The 13,786-nt window shown below is 39.6% G+C and overlaps 1 protein-coding gene across 1 annotated transcript; it reads left to right on the top strand.

Moving 5' to 3' along the window:
- The first annotated feature begins 5,731 nt into the window (after positions 1-5,731).
- On the top strand, positions 5,732-6,694 carry LOC122752625 (olfactory receptor 5V1-like). Its single transcript, XM_043999498.1, has one exon. It carries the CDS (start codon positions 5,732-5,734, stop codon positions 6,692-6,694), a length of 963 nt encoding a protein of 320 aa, XP_043855433.1.
- Positions 6,695-13,786: the final 7,092 nt, after the last annotated feature.

Consider the following 13,786-nt stretch of genomic DNA (forward strand, 5'->3'; position numbering starts at 1 on the left):
TCCCTGGTCTCTCTGGGCAGACTCTTTGGTCACTTATTTTGCTGTGTTGTTGAATGACATGTCCTTTGCTTTGAACTAATGTTTCCTTTGATTGGCTGGTGAAAGAAAGACAAGAAGGATCATGAACTCTGATTCTCAGTGAATGTTGGCCCACTCTCATGATATACCTTCAACCTGGGGGTAGCAGTCCTGGATGATCACAGGAGAAGGAGAGTCTCAGGTACCACAACTACATGTCCTGACCAAATTGAAAGCTTCATTAGGGCAGGGACCTCTGTCAGGGCCTGGTACAGTGTGATATAGATGGGAGGTACTTAATAAAGCTTTGTTGAATTGAAGTTTAACAGGCCAGAAATATATAGTCAAGGAAGCTCAGAAATGTTGAAAAGGAAGTAAGACAGGAAAGGCTTCAAAGACATGATTTTCAGGGTTTCTTCTTGCTAAAACATTCTGTGAGCCCATGACCCTGAGGGAAAAGGAAAGCTTCATTGCTTGAGGCACTAAAGATGAGTTAGTCCAGAGACTCCAGAGAATAACCTCAGAGACTAAAGCCTGCTCTGGCCTCTGGGGATTGACCAGGGTAAGAGGAAATAACCTGGTTTATAATTTGGAACTCCTCAAGCTGATGTCCTTCATCTCACACAACAGGTGTTAGTAACCCCCAGGTGAGGCAAGAAGTTAGAGCAGCCAGCAGAAGACCTGAGAAGCCCAAGTCTCTCATCACAGGTGCTGGGGCTGCAGCTCACTGCCAGAGGCTGATTCCACCTCTGTTCTCAAGACTAAAGCAGGAGCTTTGGGTGTTTTGCTCATGAAATTAATCTTCTTCCCATTCAAGAAACCACAACCTTTCCTTTGAACTTACCACCTAATTTCATTCACCTACATTGTTTTATTTTAAAAGAAGAAAATTCCAAAACAAAAGGTAAGTCATATTTCTTTAATTAACAAGAACCTTCTTGATGTTTCCTGAGTTTCCTAAAATAATCTGATGTTTTATCCTAGGGAATCTGTGAGCAAAAAGAATGTTCTCACCACAGGTGAAAGCCAGAAGTAAAGAGGGCAATCAAATTTATTTTCAGCAGGGCTCATGCACATTAAAAACACCTGGTGTTTAATCAGTTACACCGGACAAAAACCAGTTGATTCAGCAGAATACTATTGTACTGCAATTGCAGATGTTGGAACAGAATGATGGTGTCACCAGTTTAATGCATGACAGAGATGAAGCTACACCACCAGGAAGGCTACTTTGGAGAGACCAGAGGGAGGAAAACCTGCTTTGAGGCTGCTGTGGGCAGTTGTTGATGAAGACCAGTGGGAACAGTAGGGAGAGTGGAAAGGGAAAATATGAGAGATGTTTTAGAGGGAAGTGGACAGGATTTGTTTTCCCAAAAAGTTGAGAGAGAATACAAAGTTAGACATATCTTGCTACTGGATGCTATTCCCATTTATCTACCCTTTGAATCAGTTTAATTCCAGTAAACTGGAACCTCCAGGAACTTGGTGAACATGCTTTTTGTGTGTAGGACTACCCTGGTCGACATATTTACTCGAGCCTGTATGCCAATCCCAACCCTCCAGACCTCAGCAGGAGAGACCTCTTAACCTGGCGGCAATTTACTGTCTTTAGATGGCCATTTGAGATGCAGGAAGATTTTAGAAAAGAGAATGTGCCCTTTAACAAGGGAAACCCAAAGAACCACAGAAATATTTGAATTGGAAAGAACCTTAGACATAGTCTTGTCCAACCTCTACTCTATTTTATATATGAAGAAACTCAGACACAAGTGGTTAAAAATGACTGGTACAAGGTCATCTGATCCTTAAACTGAAGACAAAAGACTAAGTCTTCTGTCTCAAGGTCAAGGTCTCCTCCCACTGCACCTCCTGCTTAGATTTACCCTCAAACATCTGATCTGTGCCATGTTTCTCTGAATGGGAATCAAACTTACCTGGGTTTGAATCTGAGTCTAGCCAATGGCCACTTTGGTCAATTACTACTATTGCCTTGGACAAAGTATTCAATCTCAATCTCAGTTTCCTCATTTGGGAAAGGAGGGGGTTGAGGTAGATGACTTCTCAGATCCCTTCCAGTTCTACATCAGACCCTGTAATTTATGGAGAGCCTGATCATTCCTTTAGGATCTGGGGGACGAGCAATACCTACAGAGAGCTGAAAAGCCCTCCTGGAGAGCATCACTTCCTCCTCAAGAACTGAGAAGGGACTTGTGGGAAAAGCCAGGTGGTGCAGTGGATAGAGTCCAGGCCTGGAGTCAAGAAGATGAGAGGTCAAATCTGACCTCAGACCTTTACTAGCTCTGTGGCCCCTACCTGGAAGGGATGTTTGGAGGATCAGAGGAGATAATAACTTGAATGTATTCATCCCTATGCCTGGTGTGTGTGTGTGTGTGTGTGTGTGTTCATATATTTATAAATACTGAAAAAAAGAGAAAAAGAGAGACAGAGGGAAGGTTGTTTTGGGAAGTGTTGTATTTGAACTGTGGATGTAGTGATGTGATAGAGAAATCTAGAAGTGGAGGCATGGACATAAGCAACTTTTCCAAGAAATTTAGCAGTGAAGGAGAGAAGAGAGATGAGATGGTAGACAAAGGGGCTAGCATCATCAAAGGTAGGTTTTTGAGAATTATGTCTGGAGCCTAGGTGGGAGGTCAAGGCTGCATGGAAAGTTCTCAGAGTCACTTGTACGGACATAATTGAACCCAAAAGATTGAATGAAATTTTCAAGGGTAAGAGAGTAGAGAGAGAAGAGAAGTGGACCAAGAACAGACCCTTCAGGAATACCCATCTTCTGAGGTCTCCAAAAAATACCAAAGGAATGGTGAGAAAAGAAGGAGAACTAAGAGAATGTGATAGCTCTGCAGCCAAGTCTTGGAGAAGCAGCATGGAGTACAGGAAAAGAATTTGACCCTGGGGTAGGAAGATCTGGGTTTAGATCTGCTGCTTGCTAGCTGGGTAACTTGGGGGAAATTATTTAACCTCTCTGGGTACCAATTTCCTCCTCCATAAAGTAAAGGAATTAGGCTAGCAGATCTCCAGCTTTCTTCAGGTTCTAAGAGCCTTTCTAAAAGAAAATGCCCTGAACCATTCTTAATATGTGGTGTGATCAGGACTATTACTTCCCTTTCTAGGAGAACCAGATAAAGCTAACCTGTACATAATTACCAACTCTTAAATTGAAATCAGAGTAGACAAAATACTCTCTCATGGCACTTCCCTTCATGGTATCTGTTGGCAACAGGATTTGGGCTGAATGGACCATTAGTTGGACTCACTGTGTACCATTCCTCTGTTCTTAAATTCTCTAAAAGTACAAAGAGGTCAGAGGTTTAAAAAGCTTGAGAACTATCTTAGAAATCATAGCACAGCATCTGTTCTGCCCTCCCAAGCATCTTTTCTTGACCTTTGTCTCTTATTTCAGACCTACATGGGTAGAACTTCTGTCCAGCAGTGGATGATCCACTCAGAACAATGGACAGAGATCAGCCCTCAGACCTCTCTGAAGTTTGGGTCCATCTCAAGTGATGTGAATTAGATGATGTAGTGAGCACGACCTTAGCATTTGCATTTTATTTGCCCTGAGACAGTTTACTTCCAACAAGATATCACCTAATTCCATCCTTCAAAGAAGCACAAGTATAATAATCAAGACATTCCATTATTCACACCAAAGAAGGGAGATCATGGGCATAGAATATTAAAGCCAGCTGGGCTGGTGCCAGGGCACAGGAAAGTATCTGCATTCCTACAGGGATGGCCCTGTGGTACAAAAGGATATATGGTGTCATTTCTCTTCAAGGGCAGTTTATGGGACACACAGGAAAACCTACCTCATTCTGTTATAACCCAACTTAATCACCTACAGGTCATGAATGATCTTTGGTCATTCCCCCAAACCAAAGGCACCCTCAGAAAAGGAAGAGTCATTGACATCAAAGATGTGTCAAAGAAATCTTGGAGGCTCAGGAGGCAATTCCCAAAGAGAAGTTCCCTCACAGTCTTGAGTAATGGCAGCATCATTGGAATAAGGAAGGAAACAAGATTTTCTTAAGTGCCTACTTTGTGCCAGCCATTGGGCTGAGAAGGGCTTTATAAATTTTATCTCATTGGACTCTCATGTCAACCCTGCCAGGTAAGTATTCCCATTTTCCAGCTGAGGAACCTGAGTTAGAGAAAGGATAAGTGACTCACCCAGGGGCACAGAGCTAGAAAGATTATGAACCCCAATTTGAATTCAGGTCTTCCTGATGTCTGGCCCAGCACTCTATCCATTGACCACCTTGGCGGGGGGCGGGGGAGTGTCTCAAATAAAGACTATATAAAGTAGAGGCATAAAGATTCTCAAACTGACAACTTTGAAGTGATGAACTTGGTCTGGTAAGCTTGTTAACAAACCAGTCCCATTGCAATTTGACCTTCTTATACATGTAGACAGAGCCAATGCTGGGAAAAAGTTGCCAAAGGGCCAAAGTTTGTAATTCTCTTCTTTGATTTTCCTCTTTGCTTCCCTCTCCTACTTTCTGTTCTGGTGACTCTTCCACCCTAGATCACCTTAGACTGAGGTCTTGTGCCTATGCCTAACCCATCCCCTAGAGTAAATGTTTGTCACAATTCCCCCCATGAAAATGAGTTTTGAAGAGCCTGGAGGTCTTTAGCCTTGAGAAGAGATTTATGAGGGGCATAATTATGGAATGGCAAATGTGTGTGATGGCTCCATTTTCCACACACCCCCCATAAAGTATCACCAGATATTCATGTCACATTGGGGCCCCATCCAGTGGGGCCTGAGAAGTTGTCACCTGTCGAAGGTGGCTGAGTAGGTATAGTGTTGGCCTGCAGTCAGGTAGATTGAGTCTACCTCAAATCTGAGCTCAGAAACTTACTAGCTGTGTGACCTTTGGGTCACAGAAAGGGGTCAGGAGGATTGAAGCAGGAGGATTGAACTGTGTTTCTTTTTTAGTATTTATAGCTTCTGTGTTTAGCACATTGCCTGGCACATAGTAATAAAAATTTAATAAATGTTTATTGATCAACTGAAAGGATATCACAGCCACAGAGGCTTTGTACAAAATAGCAGTCAGTCCAATGCTTAGTTCAGTATAGAAGAATTCTTGATTGGTAGTGAAGCAATTGAGGGAGAGAAGGAACTCCAAATCCATGAGTGGAGGATTCCAGTTCAAGTCAAGGTTCCTCCCCTGCAAGGCTGTCCTCTGGTATTCATATGAATTTTCCACTCTCAAGGTCTGTCTCTCTGAAGAACTTTGCAATCCACTGTTTGACAGAGGAGACACTAGCAAAGAACCACCCAGAACAGTGTAATGTCATGAAAGAGGGCAATGAGCTTATAAGCAAAGCAGAATTGCAGAAACTCAAAGATGCCCCAAATGTAGAGAAGCCATCCCAAATGTTCACATGGATTATTTGTGCCCAACCTGTGTAGAGCATTCCAAACTCCTATTGATCCCATCAGCCACAATCAGACAAGTTATAACTTGACTCTAACATAGTTATGTCATTTTGGTCCTAAGGACAACAACCATTTATATAAGCATGTGATTGTCCATCTTTGTCTTCCTATGTTCTCTGTTTTGGGTTAAGTGCTTCCCATTGATTCCTTTAGCCAATTGTGCACTAAAGTGGGGTGAGGTAGAGGAAAGGATTAATAACTTTCTCCTCCCCCAAACAATGATTATCTTCTATGTTCGTTTTAGCTATGAAGGACATCAAACAAAGAGGAAACCAGACAGTTGTCACTGAATTGATCTTCCTGGGGTTTTCCAACCACCCTGAACTGCAGGGACTGTTCTTCCTGATATTTTTAGTTATATATCTGGTAACTCTTCTGGGCAACCTTCTCATATTAACAGCAATCAGAATCAATCCTGTTCTTCATACTCCTATGTATTATTTCCTCAGCAACTTGTCCTTTCTGGACATCTGCTACACCTCCACCACTGTCCCCATCATGCTGGAGAACTTTTTCAGAGAAAAGAAGACCATTACCTATGAAGGCTGCCTGTGCCAGCTCTTCTTCCTTGTTACTTTTGCAGGCTCTGAGTGTGTCCTGCTGGCTGCTATGGCTTATGACAGATTTATAGCCATCTGCCATCCATTACGCTACCCAGTTCTCATGAGCAAGAGGGTCTGTGCATACCTAGCAGCTGGGTCCTGGTTGTGTGGGTTAGTGAATTCTCTGACACACACAGGGCTCACGGCATCTCTCACTTTGTGTGGTCCTAACCAGATCAACCATTTTCTCTGTGACATCCCCCTGCTCCTGAAACTCTCCTGCTCAGACACTTCAGCCAATGAGTTCATGCTCTATGTGTCTAGTGCCACCATTGGTCTGAGCCCCTGCCTCTTCACTGCTGTGTCCTATGTCCTTATTATCTCTGCCATTCTGAAGATCCAGTCTGCTCAAGGTCGGGGCAAAGCCTTCTCCACCTGTGCCTCTCACCTCACTGTGGTGGTCATCTACTATGGAACTGGAAACTTCAACTATGACCGTCCCAGCTCAGGCTACTCCCTAGATGGGGACATCCTGGTCTCTGTCCTCTTCTGTATTGTTACCCCCATGTTAAATCCCATCATCTACAGCCTGAGAAACAAGGAAGTCAAATCTGCCTTGAAGAAACTCTGTGAAGGGTCTATTTTACCCAGGGATTCCAGTGTTTAAATCAGTTCTTAAACTGGGCTCCATTAACTTGATTTAAAGAACACTTAGTAACTGTATTTTCAATATAATTGATTTGTTTTGTAATCCATCGTATTTATGCTTATAAAACATTATTCTCCCCATCACACTGTCCATTCCCATCTCTACATTGTCAAGTTTTTAGCTTCAATCACTTCCTATCTACTGGTTGCTTCCTTCCTTGCCTATAAAGTCACCTGGTTTCTCTCCACCTGCAAAAAACCCTCCATAATCCAATGGCTACACCTCATATCTCTCCTCCTTTGTGGCTAAACCTCATGAGAAGGCTATCTCAAATCAGTGCCTCCTCTTCCTCTCCTTTCACCCTCTCTATATTCTCTAGAATCTGCCTTCTCACTTCCTCATTCAACTGAAAGTGCTCTCTCCAAAATTATCCATGATCCCCTAATTGCCAGATTTAAAGGCCTTTTCTCAGTCCTCATCTGCAACCTTTGCCACTGTTGATCACTCTATGCTCCATAATACTCTTTCTAGACTGTCCTGATACTGTCCTCTCCTAGGATTCCTCCTCCCTGTGTGTTCATTCCTTCTCAGTCTCCTTTGCTAGATCAGTATTTAGGTTATGCCCAATAAGTAACTTTGAGTGCCCCCACATGGTTCTGTCCTGGACTATCTTCCATTTTTTTCTCTGTACTATTTCACTTGGTGATTTCATTGGCTTCCATGGATTCAATGATACTCTCTCTGCTAATGATGCTCAAATCTGTTGATAGAGCACTAAACCTCTCTCCTGACTTCCAGCGTCATATCTCTTATATACCTGCTGGACATCTTCAACTGGATGTTCCAAAGACATCTAAAGCTCAACATGTACAAAACAAAACTCAGCTTTCTCCCTAAATCCTGACTTCTCTCTAAGTTCTCTTTACTGTTCAAGGTGCCCCCAACCTCCTCATCACCCAGGATCACAATCTAGGTGTTGTTCATGACTCCTCATTCTCACTTCCTATAACTAATCTGTTGCCAAGACTGGAAATGTTCCCACCATCAACTCTTTTGCCTATGTTCCTTTTCTCCTCTGAGACTACTGACATACTGATACCAGCCTCTCATCATCTGAGGTCTGGACTACCACATGGTCTGCTGACTGGTCTCTCTCTGCTCCAGTCCACCCTTCATTCAGATATGAAAGTATCTCCCTAAAACACAGCTATGACCCGCTCACCCTCCGACTCAGTAAACTCCAGTGGCTCCCCTTCATCTCTAGGATCACATATAAAATGCTCTGTTATTCAGAGCCCTTCATAACTCACTCCTGCTCACGGTCTAATTCTTATACCCCACTATATACTCAGTGATCAAGTGACACTGGTTTTCTTGTTGTTCCTTGAGAAAGACACTCTATCTCCTAACTCCAGGTATTTTCACTGGCCATTGTCATGGCCAGGCACCATGCCTGGAATACTTTCCCACCCCATTTCCACTTCCTGGCCCCCCTGGTTTCCCTCATGGGCCACCTAAAATCCTACCTTTTGCAAGAAGCCTTTCTCAATCTCTCTTCATTCTAGCACCTTCCCTCAACTTTTTTGTATTAGTTCCAATTTATCCTGTGTATCGCTTATTTTGTAGAGTTGTTTTCATGTTGTGTCCCTCAATAGATCGTAAGCTCCTTTCAGACCAGGGACTTCTTTTGTATACTTGGTAATGTTTTTGTTATATTCTCAGAACCTAGAAGAGGGCACATTCCAAGTGCTTAATAAAACGTTTATTGACTGACCTAAGAAGAGGGTCCATAGGTTTCATCAGAATGCCAAAAGGGTCCATGCCACATAAAAAGGTTAAGAACCCCTAATCTAGATCAATGTAACTCTTCCTATATAAATGATTCCCATGATGGGAATAAGGGAGAAGATTTGAAGGGGTACAAATTTAGAGGACAATACAAGAGTACATGAGTGTGACCTTCAAGTAGAAGCTTCTTGAAAGCAAGGACTGGGATTTGTTTAGGTTTTGCCTTTCTTTTGATATTAGCAGCCTTTAGCATAGTGCCTGGCACATAGTAAGTCATTAATGAACAAGCAACTTTAATCTCGATGTGTTGGGGGGAAAGGGCAAACTCTTAATAATTAGAATTTTCTAAAAATGGAATGGGTTAAATTATAATACATAATAATGTCAAATTAATTTTTTAAGAGCACTGAGGTTGAGAGGGAAAGATCCTTATTAACTGGGGGCTTAAAGCTGCCTAACAAATTATCTTGTGCCATTTACATTTTGGGGAACTATATGTCTGAAATATCACCCATTTCATACTGTTATAATTCTATAATATCATGTCTTCTGATGAAGACCATTCCGATACTTCTATTTTGTCTAGGAAATTAACATAAGTTGTTAAAATCCTTGCAAGCTTTTGACTTCGTAAATGACACTTTCAGATGATTTTTCCTAGTATCTTCGCAATTAAAATATCATTTAAAATAGGCTATAAAATCACCTTCCTATCATTTGACTGCATCATCTATAGAACTAAGGATTCTCTATGAGTCCTATACTACCTATGGCATCACTGATGGGTCAAGACTGGCAACAAGGTCATAAGACAAAATGGGAGAAGCCAGGAATAGGACCCAGGTGAACATGATTGGATAAGTTGAATGAGATAGTAAAGGTGAGGAAGGAAGCACAGAAGAAGAATTTAGCAAGCACTAATTATGAATCACATATTTTGCTTAGTCCTGGGGATAAATATAAAAAGTGACAGAGTTCCTGCCCTCAGGTAGCTTACATTTTTACAAAGGAAGACAGCACTTATAGGTAAGTAGTAGACAGGGAAAGAGGGGTGGAAAGAGATTGGGGTGAGAAAGGAGTAGTAATGTATGTGGCAGCCAGATAATTAGATGTACTGGAGTAGGGGGCAGCTAGGTGGTGCAGTGGATAGAGCACCGGCCCTGGATTCAGGGGGACTTGAGTTCAAATCTGGCCTCAGACACTTAACACTTACTAGCTGTATGATATTCTGGGCAAGTCACTTAACCCCAATTGCCTCAGCAAGAAAAAAAAAAGATGTACTGGAGTAGATAGCCAAATGCTAGAGGACTAGTGCACACCCATCATGTCAAAACAAGAAAGTTTTTGTTTTTTTTCAGCTAAGGGGCAAGAATGAAATTGTTCTGAATGAGAACCACCCTCAACCACTACTATCAAGCATTGAATGGTTTTGAAAATTAGCCTTTGTTGCATACTTGTTTCTTAATAAGTTCATGGTCAGCTTCGTGGTCCAGTGGATATAGTCCTGATTTCAAGAAGACCTTAGTTCAAATTCAGCATCAGATACTCACTAGCTATGTGACCCTGGGCAAGTCATTCAAGCCTGTTTGCCTCAATTTCCTTATCAGTAAAATGAGTCACGGAAAAAAAATGCAAACCACTCCAGTTTCTTTCCCAAGAAAACCCCATATGGGGTCAGGAGGAGTCAATCACAACTGAAATGACTGGACAACAATGAATTAAACATAAAACTACAAGAAAATTTTATTTGTGAAATTTATTCTGAAATAAAGTCTATTTGGTCATGACTAACATTGTTTGAATCACAAGTAATGTCAAGATGCTTTAAACATTTCCATTGCTGTCAAAAGTTAAAATAAGATTAAACTTTAAAGTGTGTGCATACATTTTTTCCCCTGGAGAGTTCAGTTGTTAATATTTACTGGCACATTCCTTTAAACATTGCTTGAACTCAGGGGGAGTATTATAGTAGGCTCCGGGAATGATGTCATGAGCAGACTTAGGCTTGGTGAGTGTAGACATAACAATAATGATGATATACATACATACACGTACACATATACATACACATACACATACACATACACATATACATATACATATACATATACATATATACATACCGAGAAAGAGCACTTAAATGTTTGTAAAGTATTTTATGTCCATTATTTCATTTAAGCCTTGCCTTTACATTCCCTTTCTCAGTCTCTCTCTCTCTCCCTCTCCCCCTCCCCATAGAGACTTTATGTAAACATTATATGCACATAACATATTATACATGTATATTCATGTCCCATATATGACATAATATAATTCAGAAAAGGATGGAAATATTGAGAGGACATAATAAATGAAAACTTCTTGGAACAAAGCACCACAAAAGAATATTTTTAAACTAAAATGTTGGAGTGGGAAGGCAAAATTTTGAATAACACTTTCATCTTGTTGAGGAAAGGGCAAGGCCAAAGATCTGGGGAGGTATAGAAAAAGAAAGAGAAAACAACAATATAAGTAAATTCAAGGAACTCTGAAGAAGTGGTAATCAGGAGTGAGAGGGAAAACTTGTGGAAATAGACAAGTATCAAGTTAATATAACAAAATTAATCTCAGTGAAAAAATATTAACTTGAAAGAAGAGGATAAAAATCAACACTAAAGAAATGAATGGAAAGAGATGTAAATGTAACAATTACAACTGTAAATGCCCCCTGTGTTATAAAATCTAATAAAAGGAAAAAGAATAGGGAAATGGATGAGAAAATGAGGACCAGCCATTTGTAGCATGTAAATAACACATTTAAAAAATTAAAGCACTCGCAGAATGAAAATGGGAAACTGGAACCAAATTTACTATGCATCAGATTAAATTATTGTTACCATTGTATTTGCACAAAATGGTATATAGCATCTAAATTCATAAAAGTGAAGAGAATAGAAAACAAACAGAAAGTGATCAAACAATTGTAGGAGACTTTTATATTTCTCATAGAACAGGATAAATCTAACAGAAAGAGAACTTAGAAGGAAAATATAAAACTGTTATGACCATAGGACAAATTAGATTTGAAAGGCTATACTTATTATGATATATAATGTTATATTATAATTATTGCATATAATAATATACTATATTATATACCATATAATGCATAATAAAATTATTACAATAACATATATTTATAGGTTATATAAAATATATGGTATAACTATATTAATATAATATAGAATACATTACTATATTATATACTATATAATATAATATACTTATTATAACAACCTTGTTTTGATGAATGAAACATTTTAAGCTTTGGAGATAAGAATTTATGTTTGGTAAAAAAGTTATTAAGAAAATTGGAAATTTTCTGTAGAAAGTAGGTATGGACCAATATCTTACGACATTTACTAAGATAAAGTCAAAATGGATACATGGCCTAGGCATAAAAAGAGATATCATAAGTAAATTAGAAGAACATGGAACATATTTCTTATTCAATCATTTCAGTTGTGTCTGAGTCTTCGTGACCCTTTTTGAAGGGTTTTCTTGGCAAAGATACTAAAGTGGTTTGCCATTTCCTTCTCAAGCTCAGTTTTGCAGATGTGAAAACTGAAGGAAAAAGAGTTATGTGACTTGCCCAGGATCACACAATCACCTGAATGTCTGAAAATGAATTTGAACTCATAAAGATGAGTTTTCCTGATTCCAAACCCAGTGATCCAACCACTGTGCCACTTAACTACCCAAGGAACATATTAGGCATCTGATTTATTGATAGGGCAATTTATGAATAAACAAGAGACAGAGAGCTTTGTGAGATGTAAAATGGATCATTTTGATCACATTAAATTATAAAGGTAACCAAGATTTGAAGGAAAGCAGAAAATTGGGAAAAAATTTCATAGACAGGTTCTCAGATAAAGACCTCATATCTCAAATATGTGGAAAATTTTGTCCAATTTCTAAGAATATGATTCATTCCCCAACTGTTAAATGGTCAAAGGATATGAACAGTCAGTTTTTGGAAGAAGAAATCAAAATTATATGTAGTCATATGAAAAAATGCTTGAAATCATAATTGATTAGAGAAGTGCAAATTAAAACAATTTTGATACCATCTCAAACCCATCAGATTGGCTAAAATGATAGGAAGGGAAAATGACAAATGTTGAAGGGGATGTGGAAAACTTAGCACACTAATACATGGTTGGTGTATGGTGGAATGCTTTTGGAGGGCAATCTGCAATTATGCCCAAAGAGCTATAAAACTTTGTATACCCGGGGGCAGCTAGATGGCGCAGTGGATGGAGCACTGGCCCTGGAGTCAGGAGTACCTGAGTTCAAATCCAGCCTCAGACACTTAACACTTACTAGCTGTGTGACCCTGGGCAAGTCACTTAACCCCAATTGCCTCACTAAAAACAAACAAAAACAAAAACAAAAACTTTGTATACCCTTTGATGAAGCAATATCACTGTTAGGTCTGTTTCCTAAGGTGATTGTGGGGAGAAGGAAAAGGATCTACATGTTCTAAAATATTTATATCAGCTCTCTTTAGGTGACAAGGGACTGGAAATTGAGAGGATGCCCATCAATTGGGGAATAGCTGAATAACTTCTGGTATATGATTGTGATGGAATATTACTGTGCTGTAAGAAATGATAAACAGATTTATTCTAGAAAAATATGGAATGACTTGCATGAAATAATGAAGAGTGAATTGAACAGAACAAAAAGAATGTTGTATATAGTAACAGCAATACTGTTCAAACACTAACTGTGAATGATTAAGCTTTTCTGAATAATATCAATATTAAAATCAACTACAAGGAACCTGTGAAGGAAGATGTTATCCACCTTCAGAGAAAGAACTGATATATGGAAGTATGTATTATATGGTCAATATAGCTGTGTCAAATGTTGACCTTATGTAGTACAGGGTTAAAAGGGAAGAAGGGAGAAAACTCAGAACTAAAAATCTAACAAAATTAATTAATTAATTTTTGAAAAGAAGAAAGATGAATGCTATTTTCTCAATGGAAGACTAAAGAAAATACATCTTCTCAGCAGTTCTTGGTACCTTTACAAAAGTAGATAACAACGGGCACAGAAAAATTATAAATAAATTTTAGGGGGCAGCTAGGTGGTGCAGTGGATAAACCACTGGCCCTGGATTCAGGAGGACCTGAGTTCAAATCCAGCCTCAGACACTTAACATTTACTAGCTGTGTGACCCTGAGCAGGTCACTTAACCCTCATTGCCCCACAAAAAAAAACAAAAACAAAAGAAAAAAATAAATAAAATTTAAAAAGCAGAAACACTGGGGG

Source organism: Dromiciops gliroides, chromosome 4, assembly GCF_019393635.1.
Source record: "Dromiciops gliroides isolate mDroGli1 chromosome 4, mDroGli1.pri, whole genome shotgun sequence".
Lineage (NCBI taxonomy): Eukaryota > Metazoa > Chordata > Mammalia > Microbiotheria > Microbiotheriidae > Dromiciops > Dromiciops gliroides.